Source organism: Bombus vancouverensis, chromosome 4, assembly GCF_051014615.1.
Source record: "Bombus vancouverensis nearcticus chromosome 4, iyBomVanc1_principal, whole genome shotgun sequence".
In the NCBI taxonomy this organism is placed as follows: domain Eukaryota; kingdom Metazoa; phylum Arthropoda; class Insecta; order Hymenoptera; family Apidae; genus Bombus; species Bombus vancouverensis.
Window position 1 is genome coordinate 15748330 of NC_134914.1, and position 15686 is coordinate 15764015.

Genomic DNA, 15686 nt, shown 5'->3' on the forward strand with positions numbered 1-15686 from the left:
CATAAATTCGTTTATTATATTATTATATATTTCTATGTGCAAAAGAAATCTTTTATTTCATTACCATTTTTTATTAAATTTCTGTAAATCTCAATACAAATATTTTATTTTACACTCCAAAGTTATCGATTATTTTTAATAATTTATTAAACGATATTAAGAATTATCGACGAGTACACCACATTACCATTACCAACGACATATATTTTATTAAGTATAGCTGAATAACCAATAAGATTCGAAGAAACAAAGAGTAAAGAATCATTTAAAACGTCGAGATACTACAATATTGATTAGTATGAAACAGATACTAATTCCGTTAATAAAAGGGAGCGGTCGTTGCTCGATTTCTCTCCTTGAACCGTGCCGGTATCTCGTCCACGTGTTACTCCGCATCCTCTACTTTTTTTTCCGTTTGTTTTATCATTACGCCTTCCGACGAAGCAGCACGTAAGTATAAACAAACTTCCGACAGGAACATTTGCTTGTCTACGCATCAATCGGTTCTTTTTTTGAATATCAAACCGTTCCTATTATCGCTAAGAATCTCGTTCCGTATGCTTCATTTTTCTTTGCCTTCGACAAAGCTTCTTTCGTCTTTCATAATATTTTCTAGTTTACCGCTCTAAAGAATTGTTTTTCTGTTATTCCCATTCAGTATAGAAAAATTCAATGTAATATTTGGTGTAAAAAAGCGTATTAAAAATTGTAGAATCAGAGAAATGTCGATCGATTAATGTATCTATCACGTTCGCTATAAAATTTCGAGAAACCGTGTGGAATTTTTACAGTAATACAACATTTCGTTTTCAGAAAGTAACAGTTTCCTCGAACTTCATTTTTCATTCGTATCCTGTCCCACGAAATACGTTTTTTCCTTCAATCACGAAGTTTTATTACTCGTAATGATCCACGCAACACGCTTATCTCGTGATCGCTGATTCTCGATGACGATGGAAAATAGCTCTCTCCAAGACATTTACATGTTGGATAAATATTTGAAATGATTACATGTCATCGTTACTTGCGTTTACGCCTGCAATAAATTTGATTTATGCGTGTAGTTGTCGTCGCATATAGTTACGGAAATTGTCGTTTTTCTTCTTGGCAACGCGGCGTGATCTTCAAATGGAACTTCCGTTTGCGTTACTTGCTTTGAAGAATTCTGCAGCAAGATTCGGTCCAATAAGACGTTGATGAAAAAGGTTAATGAAGGTTGAAGACATGGTTACTCAAGTTACCCAGGCACAAACCGTAACGTCGAAAACCTGTTTGTTCGGTCAGTGATAGCGTAACTTAACGGAACATCGTGGACATAAAGTATAAAATTTTTGCGTTGCAAAAATATTCAGACCATCCAACAGTATCGAAGATGTCCTTTGTGAAATCGCATAGAAAAATTTCTTTAAGTTTTTTTACTATCAGGTCGTGGTGCATGCGACATATTTTTTCCAAGAAAACTTTAATCACACGTATGTTTTATCCAAACATAAATTCATATATACGTTTTTATATATTTTCGTATATTTATTGAGACTTTTAAAAAGAAGCGCTTCCGCAATTCCAAAATACTTGGAATGAAATTATCGCAGTTTCGTCGTCTCCACTTCTTTTTGAAACAGCTTGCCTTTTAACTTCACTTTTGAGATATTATCTAGGTAGGATACAAGATGTCTTTCAGATTCTCTAAATGCTAAATTCATGTTTCCACCAACTTTCATGCAGCATTTTACAAAGTTATATACCTTTATCGTAAATCTTCTTATCACTAAACACAATATAAATGATTTATAGCAAATCTCTTCATTCACGGTAGAATTGAAAGAATTTTTATTTGAATAGCAGACTGTTCTGTTGTGGTCGAGGAATGCAAGAAAATTTCGGAACCATTAAAGAAGAGGATAATCTCGCTATTATGCGCGTTTATTCTATCATGCTGTAATCATTGTAGCCTCAAGTCTCCGTGAACTTTGTACACGTTAGAGCTGGCTCTTAATAGTTAACTTTGAATGAAATAGAATTATCTACGTAGTAGTGCCAAGGCTACAAATACCGTTTGTGTGCTTCCTTCGAGCGACGAACCTGCTTTTCATTCTCATTGCTTTCGCGTACTTCGTGGTGGGGAAAGGTAAAAAGGAAGGAACAGGGCGAGTCGTTTCGTGTGCCGAATGAGTTGGTCAATCATCATCGAAACGCGACGAAAATGCTTCGAGTTCTCTCTAATTTCAGGTATGGCAGAGGTGTTTTTAGCGGCACGAAAGGTTGCGCGCTTTAATGGCGCGGATGGAATTTATTTCAACAGTTTCGTTAATTAACGAACGCGTCGAAACGAGCAGCGAACGCGAGTATTGTATCGTATTTTACACGGCCGTGATCGCGCGCAGAATTAAAATATCACAAACGTCCGGTATGATAAAAATCGATAATGAACCAGCACGATTGTTTCGGTACGAAAAAAAATCGCGATGGAGTACGATGAAAGCGGTGAGATTTTTTTTTGTGCGTTCACCGATGCAGGCTCGACGTAATTAACGGGGAAAATGATTTCGCCGAAGCCTATGTTTTTAGTTGCTTTCCGTTTAATTGATACTTCATTGCTTTTTGGTTGGACAACGAGGCGAAACTCGCGTATAATCGGCCTTCCAGTTGACAAACGAATGCGATTGTAAGGGGTCGATTTCGCTTGCCGGCAATTTAAATAAACGAGAAAAACTATGAAAATGTTGGAACTTTAATCGATTAACCGGGTCATTCCTTAACCAGAATCTTTTATAATCATGAAATTGAATGCTATTAAAGATAAATTAATTTTTTTTTAATCGGTAATATCGGTTCTAAGGGATTTTATCGAAATCATAAATTTCTATCCTATCTATCAAAAACCGAAAGCCTTGTATTTCAATCTTCTAATCGTACAAATGTAATTCTTTCCTTAATCTTTGTTTCTTCTAGCTTCCTTAATCTTTGTTTCGATTCAAGATAAATTATGTAAACATGCAGCCATCCAAAACGTGTAAATCCATGCAGCATAAAATGTCACCGCCGTCATTAACTCATCCGAACGCTTAAAACATTTAAACAAAAACAGATGTTGTTTTAATTGCTATAAATTCTGTGCTCATTTCAGCTTCGATTTTCTTTTTCTTGCACGGTGACGTCGAACCGTTTTCTTTTTTTTTTTTTTTCGAAAACGTGAAGTCTGTAGTCGCTGAAAGATAAGAAATAATCCGTGTGTTATCCGTTTCTCACAATTTCCTTTTTATTTTAACTTCCTTGTCCAACAGTGACACTTACGTATCGTAAGAAAGAACGAAATAACCTGACAGCAGCCGGGTTTGGTAACGTTGATAACTAGCATGACACGGGCTTTGACATTTCCTGATTCGGCTTTCTACATTTCACTTATCTTCAACTTCGTTCCACGGCTGATGAAACCGAGCGTCAAGATACGATCTCCACGGTTTCGACGTTTCGATTCGCGTGACACGTTCAATACGATCGAACCACGAGTTCCAGGAATTTTAAGGATCTTTATTCAACATCGATGCGAACAATTTTCGGAGAATTTGATGAATAGATTGGTTCGATTCTGTACAAGAAATTTACTGTGGCATGTTCAAGTTAAATATTTCTAAAATTCTAAAATTAAATCCAACGAAGATAGTACTATGATAGGTTGTATTCTATCGTTTCGTCCTTTAGCTGCCGAAATTACGTATGCACGTTGCTTCCTTAACTGTCGACTATTTTAATCGGTATTTAGTTTTTGATAATATTTCTTATTCGAGAAAATTATTACTAAATTTGCTATTACTAAATATTCAAGAAAGATAATTTGTAAGTATAAATGAATTCTTTCAGAGAAATATCCAAAGTATAGGATCTCTATTATTTTCATGAAATTTCTACTGATACAAGGTCTCTGTATTAATTTACAGGTGTACAAAGGTCTCAACATTATCACCGCGAAAGTAACAGAAGAGGAAAAGAAAATGGTGCCGCATCACATGCTGGATATTCTAGATCCCCTGAAACATAACTACACGGTGGTACAATTCAGGGACATGGCTATAACCATTGTAATTTTTCCTTTTTTCCATCGTGTTCGTTTTTTCTCTATCAATCGCGATACCTATTCAAAATTTCCCAAAACTACATGCGTTGTCAGTGATCCATATATCAAATAGCATATCCACGAAAACTCGTTGCACGGAAATTTAACGTTTCCAACATTCGCTAAAACACAAACGATCTGCCGAACTGCGACAGCTTAGCAACTTTCGAAATACGCGTCGTTCCTCAAAAACAAGAAACTAAGAATAAAAAAAAAGCGAGAGGAGGAAAAAAAACCGTCTGTGGAATGCGATATCGCTCGAATACCATCGTCGTCTGGCGATCGTGCGTAATAATTAATAAGCAGCGCTTAAAAATGTCGACGCCGCGTTACGAATCTCTCGAACTATGTTCCTGTATTTACATTTACACTTTCCGCGGGATTAATATTCCCGCCAGCATTTTCACACGCCTCTTGGTAGTTTCGCGAAATCGGTTCGCTCCCCCTTTGTCTCCAACCCTCTTCAACACCTAGTCCGTCCAACGTTGAAACGTGCATCACGTTTTTTTTTTCAAAACGAGAACGCTTCGAAAAATGGAAATATTTGGACGAAGCCGAACGATATCACGAGGAGGGCCATGATATAGCTGTAATATGCCACGGTCCCTCTGGTACCGATATTCGATCCATGTTGCACACCAGCTTTTAGCCTTCTTCGAACATTACTCTTCTTCTTTGGCCGATCTAGATCAACGATCTGCACGCGAGACAGAAGCTACCGATCATCGTCGGTGGGACCAACTATTACATAGAGTCTATACTTTGGGAAGTTCTAATAGATAAGATAGAGATCGAGAAAGATGATCAATTGGGCGAAAAGAATGTGTCATGTTCGAAGAAGATGAAGATAGAATTGGATCGGTCGACCACGAAAAGCAACGAGGAACTCTACGAGGAGCTGGTCCAAGTTGATCCGGAAATGGCCAAGCGATTTCACTCGAACAATAGGAGAAAGATCATTCGGTGAGTAGTTTAATACATTTACTACAGTGTGTAAAATTATTAGATCTAGTTAGTACTAAAGTGTTAATTTATTGTATCGATCGAATAGATAAAAGCGTAATGTAAGCTGTTCGGAAGCTACGTTGATCAATTTCATAAATTGAAAAGTAGGGGAAAGTGATGATGTTATAAAAACTGTTTTCTAAATGAACTGTTTGATCGTAAGAATCAACAGATTATCGTGTTAGGAATTTCAATTTTTCAGTATTTAACCACGTTTCATTCACTTTTATTTATGTAATTAACTTTTCGCCGTTATCATACATTTAAGAAATATTTCTGTCGAAAACTAGCGTCGTGTGTTCGAATCGTCTTCATCGTCCTACTTTATGAACCTGTTAAAATTTCACGTTTATCGAGTAATCGGTTAAACGTTTATCAAAATAATCTCCCTTTTCGATATCTGCTAGAGAAACTAATTCACAAAATTTGTTTCATCTTGCAAATATATTACGTTCGACCAAAACAACTTACTTTTTGTTAACTATTTTACATGTAATTTTGTGTCCGAATTTTGTTACCACGATCTAATGGAACAAATTTCAGTTCAATATAAATGTCTTTAAATTCTACTTCACACCTGAATTAACTTCAAATTTCAATCATCTTCGCTTCAGTACTCTTTACAGAATTATAAAGAACGAAAAAGAAAGAAGAAACACGTCGGTTCGGTTCTTTAGTACGTTACAGCCTTACGAAACGTGTCCTCGTCCGCATAATCTCTCGCTAAAGAGATATTTATTTTTTCTCGTGTTGAAATAGCCTTTGTCGGTCTTGATACATGTCACATTCCATATCTAATAGAGTACTTTAATTTCATCGATTGAATTCCTGCCTGATAATCATTCGAAATCCACAAGACTTTAAATATCTCGCAAATAATTTAACCAAATATTTGGCCTATTGACATCAATTAGCTTATCGAATCATATTGATTTTCGTATAATTAATTAATCATCGTATTAAACTGTGTCAAGATTTTCATGAAATTAAAGGAAATTATTTTCATTTAAAGAGTGTACAAATCGTTCAATGTGGAATGTAACCAATCTTGTTATTTTCCAAAAATTATATCTTTTTACCGATCTCCCACTCGTAATTTAACTTTTATTAAATGCTGGCGTTTTATCATACAGGAATCTTGATTGCAAACACGTTATCTAGCCAGATTAGAATTGAATTTTCTCTACAATGTTTTTTCGAAACACGGTCGATAGAATTCTCATTTATGTAGTCCCGATTTTTAACTCACTCGTCGATTGTTCCAGAATGAACCGGTTGCGCTAGCCTTGATAAAGATAAGCAAGGTCTGTGAACGGATTAATTTCGAGCACTATTATCCCTCCAATTGAATAACCGATCGTTCTGACCATGTAACATCGTGTGCTCTTAGTTAACCCTCATACTACGGAATCAATAGTTTATTAAATGTACTTTTCCATGTAATTCATAGAGTTGGCACTTTGATATATTTTTTTGGCGATAAGTGGTATTTGTCATCGTTTAGATAACAGATGTTTAAGTAAAAAGGAATAGAGATCTGTATATAGAATTCGTTGATAGATAACCGTAATAGAAAAATATACCTACCGTATCAACTAATAAATAAACTACGGGTGTTTGTATATTTCCAGAAAATTTAAAAGTGCAGAAATGAAAATAATATATCTGAAACGAAGTACTGATTATAATACTTTTATAATATTATCACGTGCACTTCTATTAATAACAGAAGAAATATACAATTAATTAATAATAACAGAAGAAAATATAGATCAACAAGGTAACAAAGCAATCGACTTGTGTCACTGTTAGATAACCTAGTTGCACGATAAACGGTATCACGAAATCGTCTTACGGTGCTACGATTTCGATCGAACAGATTTTATACCTTATCGAGTCCACGTGTGGTATCCAAACGGTCGGTCGATAAATCGATGTCCCGCTAAATGCTGGAATCGTAAATAAAAGTCGCTACTTAACCAGGCCGAGAGAATCAGTGGGTAACGAGCGTGGATCTAAAGCTGCATCCTCACTGAAACAACAGCGGGAAACTTTCTATCGTTAGTTATCGCGATACAATATGCTCTGTACTGTAATATACTATAACTCTGATTACGTCGCTTCGCTACGAACAAAATATTCATTTTAAAAATTGATATTTGTCGAGTACTGCTTGAAATATGCAGCATCGAACAAGAAGCATAAAGTTGCTGGCAGTTGTTTCAGTGAGGACGCAGCTTAAAGGCTTCACGCGATCGGATAACGATTCGTGACATCTGATAACGATCGCCGGCTACGAGGATGTTCGGTCGTATATAAATCGTGGCGGGGAATTTCGAGGGAAAAGACGGAATTTCAGGCCGGTTCGTTTGGCTGTTCCTCTCTCGCGGAACGATATCGTAATTCAGGCCACGACGCTCGTTCTGTTTATCACGCGACGAATCCCGTGATAAATTACGGTAATTATGTTTTCTTAGTCTCGGAGAGATGCAAATTACCTGTGCGCGACTGCCGGCCCGGCCGGGTAATTGCGTGAAACCTTTAGTCGCGAATTGCTTGCCAAGGTTGCGGCGTCTCTCGAACCGGCTCTATTGAAAACGACGCTTTCAGCGATTGATTTTCGATGCTTGTCTCGTTTGTACGTTCCGTTGCCGATAAATCCAGCGCGCATAACTCGCCAGAACGAACCGTTCAAAGCAATTCGATTTGCGAATTTCTGAATAGTCTGCTACTTGCGTTTAGTAGCTACGACCTACAGCATCTTCCATTGTGTTCGTTTTGTTTGATATACCACGTGTTGTGTGTAACTAATGTTAAGTTTTGCCATATAACAATTATTTTATTCTAACGTATTGTAATCCACTGATTCCTGTAACTTAGGTTATATTATCGATGTAATTATGGGAAATTTTGTTCATTTCTGTGTGTCTATATCCTATGCAATAGATCCTAGCCTGTGTAGGTGTAAGACATTTCTCTTTCTCATTTTTAGAAATTGTTTTATATGTTGCTTTTTAAAGAACGGTAAAATAGTTTTCACTCTATAGTAGTGTGTGTGTGTGTGTGTGTGTGTTTTTATTGCATTATAAATAAAATTTGATTTCTAGATTATATCTGTTCGAGTGAACAAGAAAGAAGCACATGTATTTCATATTCTGGCCTTTCGATCAGACGTTATATAATTTTCTGTCCTACTTTTCGCGTTACTTAATTCGATGTATTTGTACATTCGCCGGTACATCTTCCTTATCGAGAAATGCTTATCGTTGAATATTGGAGGAAATTTTCGATACACCGTGTAACTAATCAGACTGCGACGGTTTATGCAAATTTCTAGTTTTATGAATACGAGCAAAGAAGAAGAATCTTAACTGAAAGTTTGTTTCATTTATTAAATATTTCTTTACTGCTACTTTACTAAATATTACTAATAATTACTTTACTTTCGATATTTTATATATTTTCTATGCTTTCTGTAGATTTTTTTACCTTTAAATTTCCCCATAAATACACTGCAAACATTCAAAAGTAAATTTATACCTAAAGAAATCTCCTGCTCTTTTTTGAATGTAAAAAGGAGATTAAGGTGCAAATTCTTACCCTTATCGTTTCGTCTGCAATGTTTTCTCAGTCGTGCAGAATTAAAAACGGTTCTTGTTGCTAATTTGTCATTCGACACACTAGTCACCCTTTCGCAAATTGCGTGGTTAATTATGGTAATTGCGTTTCCTTCGGTCGATGTCGATGGAAATTATTCTCGTGGTTGGACGGTTTCCTTGGCGATACGCGATACAGATGCTATCTTACAAACGAGCTGCGACCCGTTTAAAATTGTAATAATAACGATAATAATAATCTGTCTCTCCTCCATTATCTTTTGGTCAGACTATGTTTTAATTAAGCGTGCTCATAAGCGAACAGAATGAGCATCGGTTTCGCGGTCGCAGGCGTAGCCGCAGACAGATCGTATGCACGCATTATGCAAAAAGGGCTCTGTCTCCCGTAAAATTGACTTTCGAATTCGTCCTGGCTCGAGAGTTGCGGTTTTTGATACCGTTCGCACGCGTTACACAATAATCGCGAATATCGGAAAGAAATGGACACAAATCGAGAAAACCGGACCAAGTATCAGGCATATTATTTTTAGCGGGAAAGTTTTTTTGAAAGTGGTTGATCTTGTTTTAAAACGGGATTTGTATGGTCGTCGTATGTAAAAAGTAATTTAATCGGTCAAATTATTCGAAAAACATGTTATTTTCAAAGATTGATTTGGCAAACAATATACATAGACTCGCGCAAGTATACGAACATTTGTAAACACCTTTGATGAATATATTGCGTGCGTTATACGAAATTTCCACAAATTTTATTAGCATTGCTACGAGGCTCTACTAACATTATTATTAGTTATTGTTGAGTGTTTGTTAAGTCAGGTTCATGCCACGACCAAGAACAGTCGCTACTTTTCAAGATTAGAATTTTAGCGCTACGATCGTTTGTCTGCTAGCGCTCAGATGGCATGTGAGTAATTTTACGGATTTGCAAAATCCATGTATTTTTAACTTTTTCGCGGCACTTTGCCATAATAGCTCGATAGCCGAGACCTTGCCATAAACCATGGAGTTACCAAACGATCATTCGACGACCGACTTAACGGTTCTCGCGACATGATTCGTAGCCTCTCGAAAATTCCACAGGGGTATGCATATTTCACCATCTCCACGCACACTCCCACATAGCACAGAGTCCAGGTACCGCTTTCAAAGACACAACGTGGAATGGAAGGGAGGATACGAGTTATTAAAAATGTTTAAACAGCGTATTTTTGGAATAATTGCGATCATATTTCAAAAAAGTCAAGCTAAATCTCTATATCTTTGTACATCGCTTCGTGTAAGTGTAGTGACGACAACGTCGTTATCTCTGCACATATTACATACACATACGCCCAACAGTTTTGTGCGTAAATACATTCAAAAATCACAATCAATCACCCGTAATCAATTTACCTTCTCCGCTCATACATCGCGAGAGCGAACACGATTGGTTACGCCCCTTGATCGAAATGAGACCTTTCGCTCCATTTTACAGTTACATTGAAAAAGTGTGAAACAAAGCTGAAACAAAATATATATAGAAAGAGAAAGAGAGTAATTACAAAAATATTGAAATTTTTCATTTATCGATATTTTCAAAATTCATCACTCGTAAGAAATTCAGAATCGTGTAGACTTCATAACAGTCGAGTGGAATATTGGACTGCAAATAAGTATCAATTTCAATTTTTACACACTTTTCTTCATTATTTTACTTCTGACGTCTTTTTGAATACCGATTGACATAAAATTCCTCTTTGATACGTGTGCACACGTAGCATCATTGGTCTCCAGGGTTTTAAATTTCGAAACTAACTTTCGTTCCATCGTCCTGGTATGTTCTGAAAAAAAGCTCTCCTACAGAAAGTTAAGGGATCCCTTTATATCGAGTAACTACTAAAAAATTGCTAGGTTTTATCTCGCACAATTTCAGAGATGCAAGTTTATAGAAACATGGCCGACACACCCTGAAAGTAAGAAGGAAAGGAAAGGAAAGTCGAGTTGATTCCACCTGCTCTTCTTTCCTCTGCTATCATCTGAGATATTAAGAGCGGTAGAAGCGTATTCGCGCGATGGCCAGCTGTCAGCCTGCGTAATAACTTTCCCAGGTTATAAATTTGTAGGCTCAAAGAAGATCGCATCTTAACTGAAGATACCCTCGCGTATTTGCGTGAAACTCTTGCGGAAAAGGAAGAAGTCCCTTTGAATTGTTTAAACTGTTTAATTCGACACTGGCCAAGAATGACGCGAAAGTGCTGGCGTTATTAGAGGTTGCCACGCGATGGTCTGCATAAACAGATCTTGATTATTGTAATTAAATAACATTTAATTAATATCGTTAAATATCGAGCATTCATTTCGATTGCAAAATTCTAATTTAATTCGTAGATTGAAATCTGTGGTTTTCCTCGGTTGTTCTTATTTAGTTTCCAGTAATTTTGATTCAGATTATAAACATTATCCAAACATTATGGAACTCACTCGATGATTTCAACTGAGCCGCTAATAATTCATTAAAGTAGCTTATGCGACTATCAGTTAATTAAAAAAATTCTTCGAAACGAATGTTTGCAACAAAATAAATCAAAATTCAGCAAATAGATGTAGATCAGATCTATTTCCCTCTAAAAGCAATAAGATTGAAATATGGTAGGTCCATTTACGAGTCTTATCTCGCGTGATAAATCATTCACTTCAAATAACATGTCGTTTGCAAAAATTGTTCTTCTGCATAGATAGCTCAGTCAGATTATTCAAATTGGAGAAAGGAAAATAAAAATCACGGCAACGTAGTGGCACGGCCGAGGCTGTTCGATTTTTATCGCGACGCAAGAGAACCTCGACTGTACGAAATGATCGGCAATGGCCAATTAGGGCAGGGCGAGTACATTTCTAGGCAACTGCTACACTTTCACAATATGGTCACTGGCAGCTGCCAGCTAGATCTTCTCTGCCGGAAGGTCTATGGAAATGTTTCGTTTTCCTTGGTGAAAAGATGTGACTCGTTTCATAGAACGCTTCGAGCTCAGGTCAGGCCAAGGACCAGGTGTCGAATTTTTCTTTGTGCTCGGCTTCTGTTCGACCAAGAAATATATTATGCTGTCGTAGATTGTCCACAGCTGGTCGGGATTGTTTCTTTAATCGTCGTTTTTGAAAAATTTTCGGTGAAGCATGGCCTATCTAACGAAAAAAAGGCGGAACTTTTTGTTGAAATATACAGAAGTCTTGTCCAAGAACTCTCTTTGAGGGAAAGTCACTCTTTATCTCCCTTTTGAGGAACTTAACGTATCAAAATTTAGTTCCTCTGCCTTTGTACATGGTCTCTTCCTGTACTTTTAATATTCACAATAGAAGATTCATATGAATGAAAGGACGACAATTGTATACATTGTGATATCCAGTAAGATCTGAAAAGTCTTTCTGCTCGTTAAAATGCAAACAAGATGATTCTATCTACGTGAAAGACGCGCATTTTTCTAACGAGCTCAACGAAAGTTGAAACATAGTGTTGATGTTTCACGAAATTATTCTTTGTATCAAATTTTTCGAACGTAACAGGACGTTATTTCAGAAGGTTAGCATTATTGTTCCACGAAACAACGTATCCTCGCCGATCTTTTTTCCGTGTCCGATCATTATCATGCGGCGAGCGTTTGGGTAGCTTGCAAGACGATTTAAAGTCGTTAGCTTCTTGTTTAATCATACGGCATCTTTCGGTGCATTTTGTTTTATGAACTGAACGAAGGGAGCAAAAAACGAGGAAGGTAGACCGTTATGGAGCTATTTTTTCCACGGCGAAAGCTGATACATTTTTTAATCCGCCAGCCGACTCGGGTGGTTGCTTCTTAGCAAGTGGTAACATTAGCAATATTGTAGAATTCTTAAGAAGCGTGCTCAAGACCGAATCGCTAAAGTACAGAGAAAATGCATGAGCGTAAATTTTAATTTCTGCTCGATATATACATGTACATATTTGATTATGTTGTGAATTCTTTATTTTGTTATTTTAATGTCTGGCGGCAAATATGATCTAGAAATGTAAGTATTTATAGTATTTGAATGGAGATAATTAATTTTCAATGTTTGAACTTTATTATAGATTTCTTATTCTTGGTACAATAGAACTCTATTTATATGAACTTCATTAATTTATTACTAAATTCATTAATTCGAATCTCAGCTACAATATATACGAACGTAAAATAATAGATAGTAGGAATAATTGATAACCTTCTATTATATCGACTCTGGTTCTGAATTGAATTTCAATTTTAATTTTGGAACTTCAATCTTTATTTTCGTTTTCAAACGAATCATTTTACCCACATATTCGCTGTCTGAATTACTTTATCATATACAGGGTGGTTGGTAACTGGTGGTACAAGCGGAAAGGGGGTGATTCTACGCGAAAAAAGAAGTCGAAAATATAGAATAAAAATTTTTTTTTTAATTTATTTTTTTTTTTTAAATTTCTCCATCAAGATAGCGATCTACAGTGAGATCCGTTATAACGTACCGCACGCGTACCGAGCGAAAATTTAAAGTCGATTTTCTCGAAAACAAAGCCTCAAACAGAAAATTTTTATTCTATATTTTCGACTTCTTTTTTCGCATAGAATCACCCCCTTTCCGCTTGTACCGCCAGTTACCAACCACCCTGTATATCGGTACTTAATGGTTATTTAAATCGGTATTGTTAAGAGACGACGTATCTTCTCCTCTGCACGATTATCAATTTACACGCATACTCGTGCTATCGATAAAGATATGTCATCGGGTGTTTCGACCTGCGTAGTTTGAGTCGTGACATCTGAGCATTGATCGAACAATCATGTACTTAATCGTGTCTTTCTTGTCGTACCAAACACATATTGTGTCCGGTCAGGGACGAATTGGGACTGAAATTTTTACCGGAAGATTACCGACATGACTGACTCTCCATTTTTAGTTCATTAATTAAATTCTACATCGAGCGATCCCAATATGAAATTGTCCGGCAAACATGTTTTCTCATTATTTTTGCGACAATTAAAAAGAATTTACAACTGTAATTTTATACATATCGTTTTTTGTATAAAAATTAAATTCTACGCTCCCTTCCCCCCTCAAATCCCTTTCGGCCCACCGGAAATTTTCTTAAAGTCACGATGGTCAGTTCGTCCCTGTGTGGGGTACGCATCGGAAACAATGGGAAAAGGTGCTTCTGGTTTTTCCTTTCCGGTCTTGGTTCGCAAAAGGGACACTTGTTTCGATCGGAAACTTTCTACGACTTCGGTCAGTCCTTTTTGTCGTTAATTTTACTTACAAGTCTTCAAAATAATCGAAATCATATAGAAATTTACTCGAGCATACTAACACAATACTTACGTCTTCTAGACGGTTTTACTGCCGAAACAATAAGTCTAGCGATTGTCTAAAAATGTATTTGGTCTCGTTGTATATCGTTCACGTACTTACACGTGTATGTATGATTGTACATAAGCCACGTGGAGCGATAGGGCCGTGTTACGACTACCTGGCGCCCGATGGGTACTTTCTTCCGGAAACGACACGTTCCATTAATTTTACGTGAAACGCGGGCTCTGTTTTCGCGAGGCTAAAGCATACGGTGATTGTTCCTTCAAGGTTGTTTATTGTTTTTACCAATCGTATTTGTGCTCGAAGTGCGTTACGTTTTTTTATGATTGCTTCAAGTTGATTACATGAAAGCAGCATGAAGTTTACGAGAAGCGTAAAGATTGTTGTAAGTGATACAAACTTATTTCGTACACTTTTAATGGCAGAAAAGTGATATAGGGATACGGTGAAGAAGACGTTGGTCTTAAAAGTAGGAGTTACGATGTACTAAAAGAAACATTGAAGGCTATTGGTATGTATAAAATTTATCAAAATGAGTGGAACGTTAAGAAAATATAGACGAAGAAATTAGCGCCGACACGGATATTAAACGACTCTTGGAAATTCCCGCTCATAGTCATAATATTAATAAATTAGGATTCACCATAATGTAAATTGACTGAAAAAAGAATTGCAATTGGAAATTCCAATTCCAGTTCCATTAACTATTTAAGAAACATAACGTATATACACTTTGATTCTGTTTAATTTACCCAATTATCGTAGTCACGGATTTTTCACGATAATCTTATTGAGAAACAAATTGACTACAATATTGTTGCAATTCTCTTCCAGACCGAGGAAACCTTAAATCTCTGATTTATTGTATATCTATTTATTTCATTTATTATCTATATATTTTATAAAAATATTAACGGTTATATATGTATAACAAATATAACAAATGGGTTAATTCAAAGTTTTCCCAAATGTTACCGTGCCAGTTTCCGGCACAACATGGTAGAAGCGTTTCATTGTTTTCACCCTCTTCGCTTCCGAATCCTTGCGGTCGTTTGCGTTTTCTCCGTGGACTACGATGGCGTTTCACGACCGAGAAGTTGACAGCCTTGAAACGATCAAAAGATCAGCCGAAAGGGAGCACGATGAATTTTCTTGAAACGGAGGCTATAAATCAGACTTTTGTTAGCAGGTGGTCCGTATGGTTTGTTCGTCCGTGATGCCATCCGAAACGACCTCCGGAGTTACGGAATTTCTGACACAATTCACGGTTTCGGCATTGCTAATTCGGCAGAGCTAATTGTTACTGTACCCCATTTAACTTTATTTGGAACACTTTAAGGACCAGCCAGAGCCAGTTTCGCGTTAATATCGATTCGAAGGAGATTAAGTGACTTACTTACGTTATTACATAAAAGGGATATCACTTTTCCCCACATTTTCTTCTTTCCTCCTATATCGTTTTAATTTTGTCGGCGTTAATTATCGCGCAAACGCCGGAATTCAGATACAACGGCGTTTATACGACGTGATGAATTCTAATTAACATAATAGGATGGGTCGAAGCACGAAAACCGGATACATATTATCGGAATCTTTGATCTTTTACACCGATG

At 36.6% G+C, this 15686-nt stretch overlaps 1 protein-coding gene across 2 annotated transcripts in view; it reads left to right on the forward strand.

Moving 5' to 3' along the window:
* Positions 1-15686, forward strand: part of LOC117166659 (tRNA dimethylallyltransferase) — a 116620-nt gene that overhangs the window by 29200 nt on the left and 71734 nt on the right. For both annotated transcript variants that reach the window (XM_076618319.1, XM_033350826.2), the window contains exons 2-3: positions 3939-4079; positions 4803-5077. In XM_076618319.1, the coding sequence (XP_076474434.1) occupies positions 3939-4079; positions 4803-5077 (416 nt within the window). The remainder of the gene's footprint in view (positions 1-3938; positions 4080-4802; positions 5078-15686) is intronic.